Below are 7,354 nucleotides of genomic sequence, written 5' to 3'. Positions count from 1 at the left end.
GTGTCCTCTGAGGACTTCTCCATTCAGAGTTAGGGGCACTTTGTAGCTATAGCACTAGTAACAACTTCTTCCGCTTTTTTTTGTGGGACTGAGGGGTATAGTAACAAAAGACATGAACACAACTGCGAAAGCCTCCGAGAAGCAATTCCGAGTATGACACAGATCTCACAATATCAATATTACAAGTCCTTGTGTGAAACCGTTTCTGTGCAACCTGGTGGAAATACTTCGGCCGGTGACAATTTGCTTTCCTCTGTTTGTTTTCTGATCGACTGTGAGGGCAAGACTTTTTAAGGCACAGAAGCCTTGACATAATATAGACTCCACCTCTTAGAAACATAAATAAGACGTGCCCACATCCTCTATGCAAACAGATTTGACAAACAGAGAGAGAGAGAGAGAGAAGAGAAGAGAGAGAACACATGAGAGAGAGAGAGAGAGAGAGAGAGAGAGAGAGAGGGAGAGAGAATAGGACATCCCAAACTTGTCCCCCACCCCACCCGACGTCATTTCCCACCCATGCGACTCAGTTAGTGAAAGATAAGGCCACTTAAACAAAAGACGAGGTTCACCTTCGGCCAGCTAATCTCAAACTGCAAACTCTGTCGAGTGCAACGTTGGTTTCGTTTTTTTTCCCACCTCATTTTTTTTCTCATTTTGAATGCAGTTTCCACAACAGCGTAAAAATAAAGCTGGTCCAATATATTCTCTTTTATTTTCCCTGTTTGTCCACATGCGCCTTGCTGAAGAATGTCATCTCACAAGTGGAACTCGATGACGAAAAAAGAAGTCTTCTCTGCCCCATGTTCAAAGAGGAACCACTGACCACTCAGCATTATAATCCAGCAATGATGCAAGTGAGAAATACACACACACACACAGAGTCCAGTTTTCCAATTTGGTTTGTGATGGAAAGAGCATGACGCAGATTCGCATGGCATCACTAATCAATAAAATCCTACCCTACAAAAAAGCAGCTCAGTGTTTTCTTCACAAAGTCATGCATGTGTATCTTCTCCGCAGCACCACTCTTTTTAATTCCAAGTCTGTAAATTTTACAAAAGGTCCAAGATAATTCTCTCTTCTGCATGCAATGAAAACTCTACACCCCCGCCCTCCCCTACCCCAACACAAAAGCCCGAGTAGCAGCATAATGTCTAGTTTGTGAAAGGCCTGATTTGATATGTTCTTGAATTTATGGGTGGAGGCACTAGAAATAGAAGCGAAGCTTGCGAAACTGGAAATTTGGTGTCCCTTGTTGTTGTGTACTTTTTTTTTCTCCTCCCAATTAAATTGGAGGGCACGTGAATCTATAAGGCCTAAACATGGACTGGCAAGTATGTTTGGCTGCATCTTTTGGAGACGCAATCCACATACAGCTCTTGAATACTTTTACAATACACCCATGACAAATGCAAATGACTACTGTTTTTATTTGGCAGTCCAGAGATCGTCTCTTTGAGAACATGTGATGATTTGCGGAGAGAAATGGCATGATGTTGTCGCAGTCCACAATTTACCAAGTGAAGTGGTCGAGAACAAAGAGTGAAAGTGTGATTTTGGAGCGAGCCTGAATAATGAACTACAGTAAACTTTGGGCCACACTTGAGTTCATTTACTCGGTCATCCACAAAAATGCATACACCCACATGCACGCAAACAAAACACAAACCACATACACCCACTCTACTCAGCTGATTAAAAATAAGACAAAAAAACTCCTACCAAGGTTTACAGAGGTTGTGACTTTACAGTAAGAAATAAGAGACATATTTGTGGACATGATCTCTTCAATGAGTAAATGAATGAATGGATAAACAAGTGACCTAGAGAAAACATAAATTACAGTACTGTAGAAATCAATTTTTTCCAGGACTTGAGCCAAGCCATTTTGGGAAACTGTTTTTTGAAAACAGCAGATAAAAAAGTGAAACAAAAATAGACGATTTTCTTTCTTTATATATATATTCAAAGGCATTGATTTTACAACCCTCGGCATGACTTTTATCTCTTTTATTTATTTTTCTTTAATTATAAATGGTTCCTATTTATGAGCTGTTGCTGGGGTTTCTTTTTGAGATCCACTTGTTTTAGATGGGGAAACATGCATTTCCTTGGGTCTGTTCTTTTTGTCCTCTGAAGTCGTGGCCACTGGAGGCTACGTTCCACGCCTTCCACGCTTCCAACCAGCCACCAAAAAACAAAATCATAGATATGTGCAAATAAAATACCTTTCAACTGTACGAAAAAACCTGAATGCTTTGTGAACAATGCTACATATTTCCTTAGAAAAAATACGTTCTGAAAATGAAAACAAAAAGAGAAAAAAAAAACCTCTAAGAAATAACACGACTCTGGTTGGTGATCTGGAGACTGTAAATGCCCATTCTGAAGAGTGTACGACAACAGGATTGAGACCTGCATCTTTTTTTTTGTCTGTTCAGTACACTGAGAGTCCAGTTTAGCAGTGTGAATCTCCATCCAGAGTTCTCCTTGGAAAGCTAGAAAACAATCAATCAATCCAAAAAACAAACAAACAAACAAAAAGAGACACAAAAAGAAAATACACCAAGTCTGCTATGCTTAGTTTTTTTTTCCGTCTTCCTCTTAGGACAGCAAGCATTTGTATGCTCAAAACACAGGTGTCCTGTCTTTGTCCCAAAACGTTATTCTTGTGTTTATTTCTTTTTTTTTTTATGTCCCCACAGAAGTCAACAAAAGCAAAACACTTCTGAGTGCCAAACAAGTCTTTAGACACCAAGAGAAGTGAGAAAAGAAGACTTCCTCATCTCCTCCTCTTTCTCGTCGTCTCTCCGCCGCCCAAGTCCGAATCCTCTCCTCGACAAAACGCCTCTCCGCGTCCTTTTCCTCGCGCGGGGTTTTCCCCCTCCCGCTCCTCCGCTCTACGCCATCACGTACTCCGTCTTCATGTCGGCCTTGACGTCGGGCTTCCACACCGAGTCCTCGAAGTCCAGGTCCAGGGAGCCCTCGCTGGACATGCTGCTGTTGCTGTTGCTGCGTCCGGCCTTGCGGTTGGGCAGCCAGTGGTAGGGGGCGCGCGAGTCCCGCCGGGCCTTCCGACGCAGCCGCTTCTGCTGCATGAGCAGCTGCAGGCGCTCCACCTTGCAGCGCGTCGCCCGGTTCTCCGTCTGACGGATGCGCTCGCCTGCGGAACAAGAGACGGAGAACGTCAGAACAAACAGGCGCAGCAACAGAGAGAGAACCAGACAGCTCCTCATCACTCAAAGCATCATCAATCTGTAGCTGCCTCCCCAATCTTTTAGCTGCCTGTCGTGACCTGTTGTGAAACTGTGATATTTTTGTTGTGTTTAAAAAAGGGGGGGAGGGGGAGGAAGGAGTGGGTGGGGGCGTACAGCGTAGACGAGAGAGAGAGAGAGAGAGAGAGAGAGAGAGAGAGAGAGAGAGAGAGGAGAGCCAGAGGCTGAGCTGGGCTGCAGCTGAGCCTGGTCAGTGTTATCTAAGGCCAAACGCAGGACAAATAAACAGACCAGAGCTATGACACTGCTGTGCTTAAACAGAGACACCAGGCCTGAGAATTCCCTGTGTTCTCAACACTCGCTCCCTCTGCTAAAACACACACACACACACACACACACACACACACACACATGTAGCCCTGATCATCTTACACTATTCCATGACTTTCCATTACCAGATTCTGTCAGTTTAAAACTGCTCAGGGCTGGCCGTCTGAGATACCGCAGTAATTCCACGGTTAATTCAGAAGGCCTTGCAAAACATGCATGCACTGAACATACCGGCACACTACAATCTGCTCTTTCACTTGTGCAGACAATGAAAATCAAGGCACACACTAACAATAACAAGCACCAAAGCAATACTAACTGCATTTAGAGCCGTTGATGTGCCTATGGAACCAAAACCCTCCAGGGAGAGTCCCTTTATGCCACCCGCTAAGATCCGGCCTCCACCCCTCCTCCAACACCACCTTAATTTCATTTATAAATAAATTCAGCAGTTTCCAAGGAAGAAGGCAACCACAATCTATTAGCCAGCTCCATTAGAATCTATCCAGGAATTAAATAATTAAATATGGGGCTAGAATGTCAATAATCCCAAGCAAGGACCATCCTTCACTCGAACACACACACGCACGCACACACACACACACACACACACACACAAACACACACACACATCTGTGCGGTGCACACACAAACACACAAGCAGCAGCAGTAGCTTTTAACATGGATCGATGGCAAATTAAAAAGACCTATTGATTAAACCTTAGCTCTAGCGCAGCCATCCATCTCCAGGCGAGGACACTGCTATTGGCTTTCAATAGAAAATGCAAGCGAATGGAAATTGTAAGCGAACAGAGCCTGTCCCCCACCCCCATCACCCCACCCTACACCCTTTTCTCCATCTTGCTCTCTCTCTCCCTCCCTCCCTCCCTCCCTCCTTCTCTCTCTCTCTCTCTCTCTTTCTCTCTCTCTGTCCTTCTCCCTCTTCTTTTATTGCTGCAGCTTCCTGCTCCACATCCATTGAACCACCAGCCACACACGCCCACCCCCACCATCCCCCGCTGCCTCCACCCCCACCTCCCCCTCTCTCTCTCCTGCAGAGCTCCGACAGCCCCTCGGTGTGGGGAGCTCCGGGAGGGACGTGCTCTGGAATTTCACCCCCCTTCCTCTCAAGCTTCCAGGGGCTGGAGGAGGGAGAGGAGAGCCAGGGAGCCGACTCGGGAGTGGAGCAGAGCAGCCCGATCAATTTGACCCCTTCGCCTTCTCATCAGGCTTTGTGTTGAGCAGAGCTTCATTTACCCTCCTCCTCCGGCTAATTAGCCTCCTTTTTCTCCTCTCCTTTACCTTTTTTCCCCTTCTTTTTTTCTTTCTTTCTATCTTTCTTTCTTTTTTTTTTTGTTGTTGCAGAATCTGAAAGCTCTACCACCACTGAAACCACGCTAAAATTGGCGGAGCGTGCTAAACGTTGATGCTGATGGTGTTGAAACGGGTGGGGGTGGGGGTGGGGGCGGTGGAGGAGGGGAGGTCCACTCTGGGCTGCCAGGCTGTGGATGAGTCATATCGACGTTCTTCTGTCTCTCTCTCGACATGAAAATAAAATTCACGTCAGCCCTGCGCCCGCCCGCCCGCCTGCCCTGCCTGCGTGCGCGCGCGTCTGTCGGCCTGAGATCAGAGGAGGACGCCGTACCCGAGGGGAGGTGGGCATCTGGCTCCCGGAGCTGCCGCGTGCCTCGCAGCGCTGAAACCGCAGCCTCCACGGGCTCGCCAGCTCACGCCACGCTCGCATTCTGCAAGGGGTCTCTTTGTTTGCTTCCAGCCTTCTCTCCCTCTCCCTCTCTCTCCCTCTCTCCCCCTCTCAACCAACCCCCATAGCCCCCTCACCCCCACCACTGCTATCAGCAGAGTGGCTACAAGGCCGGCAGCCTGATAGTGCAAAGAGGAAGCAGTGTATGGAATGCCTCTCTCTCTCCCTCTCTCTCTCTCTCTCTCTCTCTCTCTCTCTCTCTCTCTCTGACACACAATTTCCCCTCACGTGTGGATGGCTGCTGCTCCTGCTAACGCTAACGCGGCTAACGCTAACGCTAACGTAGCTAACACTGCCTGCTCTGTCTGCTGCATACTGAGTTGTCTCCTTCAGCTGCCCTTTGAGTTATCCTCACCACCACCATCACCACCACCACCACCACCACCACCAGAGCCACGGCTGGGAATCTAGGCCAGCTAAACCTCGTCTCCCATCGCAGACTACATCCCACGAGCTGGAGGGAGTGTGCAATTAGATAAGAAAAAAAACACACACACACAGACAGACACATCCACACACACATTATACTCTTATGGGAAACAATGTAATGTTACAAGACGTTTTTTTTTTTTCAAAAGAAAAGACTAAGGGTAGCTTATTGGGACAGACAGAACGCAGCAGCTCTGCCGGTCCCATTTGAACTCTCTCTCACCAGGCTCTTTGGATCTTCCCTCTGCCTGCCAGGCCTCTTGCCTTCCGTGTTGCCCTCGGCTAAGTGTTTGCGGTGGAGTGGCCGAGCCGGTTCAGGTGGCGTCACTCGCTGTCCGCAGCGACCTGGCACGGCCACTGACCCGCCCCCCGCTGGAGCCCAGGAGTGCGGAATGTTCAAGAGGCTGACCCTAGCCTGTAGTGATGCGCGGTTCAGCCCATTACCCGCGGATATCCGCGGTTTACCCGCGGGTCGGGCGGATTTGGGTAGGCCTAATAGTTTTTTCTAAATATTGCGGGTGGGTCGGGTCAAAAAGTAAAAATGCACATTTCTCACTTGTTAACTTCCGACATATTAGGTGGCGATGCGCCTGCAATACAGGAGGTGTGGTCGAGCGCAAAACATAATTTCTCCTAAATTCAGCACCCAATTGCGCCATGCGTGACTGACTGAAAAAGTCAATCGCGCATTCGCTACTTTATGGACATGGAGCCTAATGGTCTGGGATATCGAAGGTTGTGCACAATGCGAGAACACCTCGCTTCTGTCATAGGCTACACGAATAAACAGCTGTGCTTGTTAAATGCTTGGCAGTGTTAAACGCAAAGTAGGCTAGCCTATGAAGTTGCAAGGGGAAATATGAATGGAAACTTGTTATGAAGATGAGATGTAACACTAGCTATGTCTAGGCTGCAGATTATGAATGGTGTGGAGGAGCCAGATTGTCAAAATGACCGATCATTGTAACCCGCTGTTGTCCTCATGTGGGCTAATTAGGCTAGGAAAGACGTTAAATGCGTTTTTTTTCCTTTCCGCGGGTCGGGTCGGATTTGGGTCACAATTCGAACATATTTTTGCGGATTGGGCGGGGCGGTTTGGATCTCCTGAAAAGTCGGGTTGGGCGGGGTTTTAAAAAAAGCCCACCCGCGCATCACTACTAGCCTGACCAGACCTAACCTTCCCTGCTGCGTTGTTTTTTTTTTTTTTTTGCTGTTGCTGTTGTTGTCTTTGCGTAGGCTGCTATCGGCACCAACGTCACGGCCCTTTCCCTGCCCTCGTGATGAATGCCGTGGCCTGGGGGGACTCCGCGACTATGTTTACTGTGCAGGGGCTATTATTAGCTCGGAGCCCGAAGCGAACGGGCGGGCGGGCGGGCGGGGACTGTGCCCGGCAGGCGGGGGGGGGGGCTGGCCTGCGCCGACCAGTGCTGGCCTGGGAGCTCGGTCGCAGCTTTTAGCCCCTGCAGAGCCGCCTGGCCTGACGCAAGAGGCACAGGCTGTCTATGGAGACACAGAGAGGAGCTGGCCTGCCCACGCATGTGCTGGGTGGGGGCTGGGACTACACGAGGAGGAGGATGAGGAGGAGGAGGAAAGAGGAGGAGGAGGAAGAGAGGAG

The 7,354-nt window shown here is 48.6% G+C and overlaps 1 protein-coding gene across 3 annotated transcripts in view; it reads right to left on the bottom strand.

Moving 5' to 3' along the window:
- Positions 1 to 1,600: 1,600 nt before the first annotated feature.
- midn (midnolin) overlaps positions 1,601 to 7,354 on the bottom strand; it is a 33,155-nt gene continuing 27,401 nt past the window's right edge. For all 3 annotated transcript variants that reach the window (XM_062555871.1, XM_062555873.1, XM_062555872.1), the window contains one exon: positions 1,601 to 3,166. In XM_062555871.1, the coding sequence (XP_062411855.1) occupies positions 2,904 to 3,166 (263 nt within the window). In that variant the 3' untranslated portion in view covers positions 1,601 to 2,903. The remainder of the gene's footprint in view (positions 3,167 to 7,354) is intronic.

Source organism: Sardina pilchardus, chromosome 15, assembly GCF_963854185.1.
Source record: "Sardina pilchardus chromosome 15, fSarPil1.1, whole genome shotgun sequence".
Taxonomy (NCBI): Eukaryota; Metazoa; Chordata; class Actinopteri; order Clupeiformes; family Clupeidae; genus Sardina; species Sardina pilchardus.
Note: the sequence above shows the minus strand (reverse complement) of the source record. Positions and strands in the feature narration are given on the sequence as shown.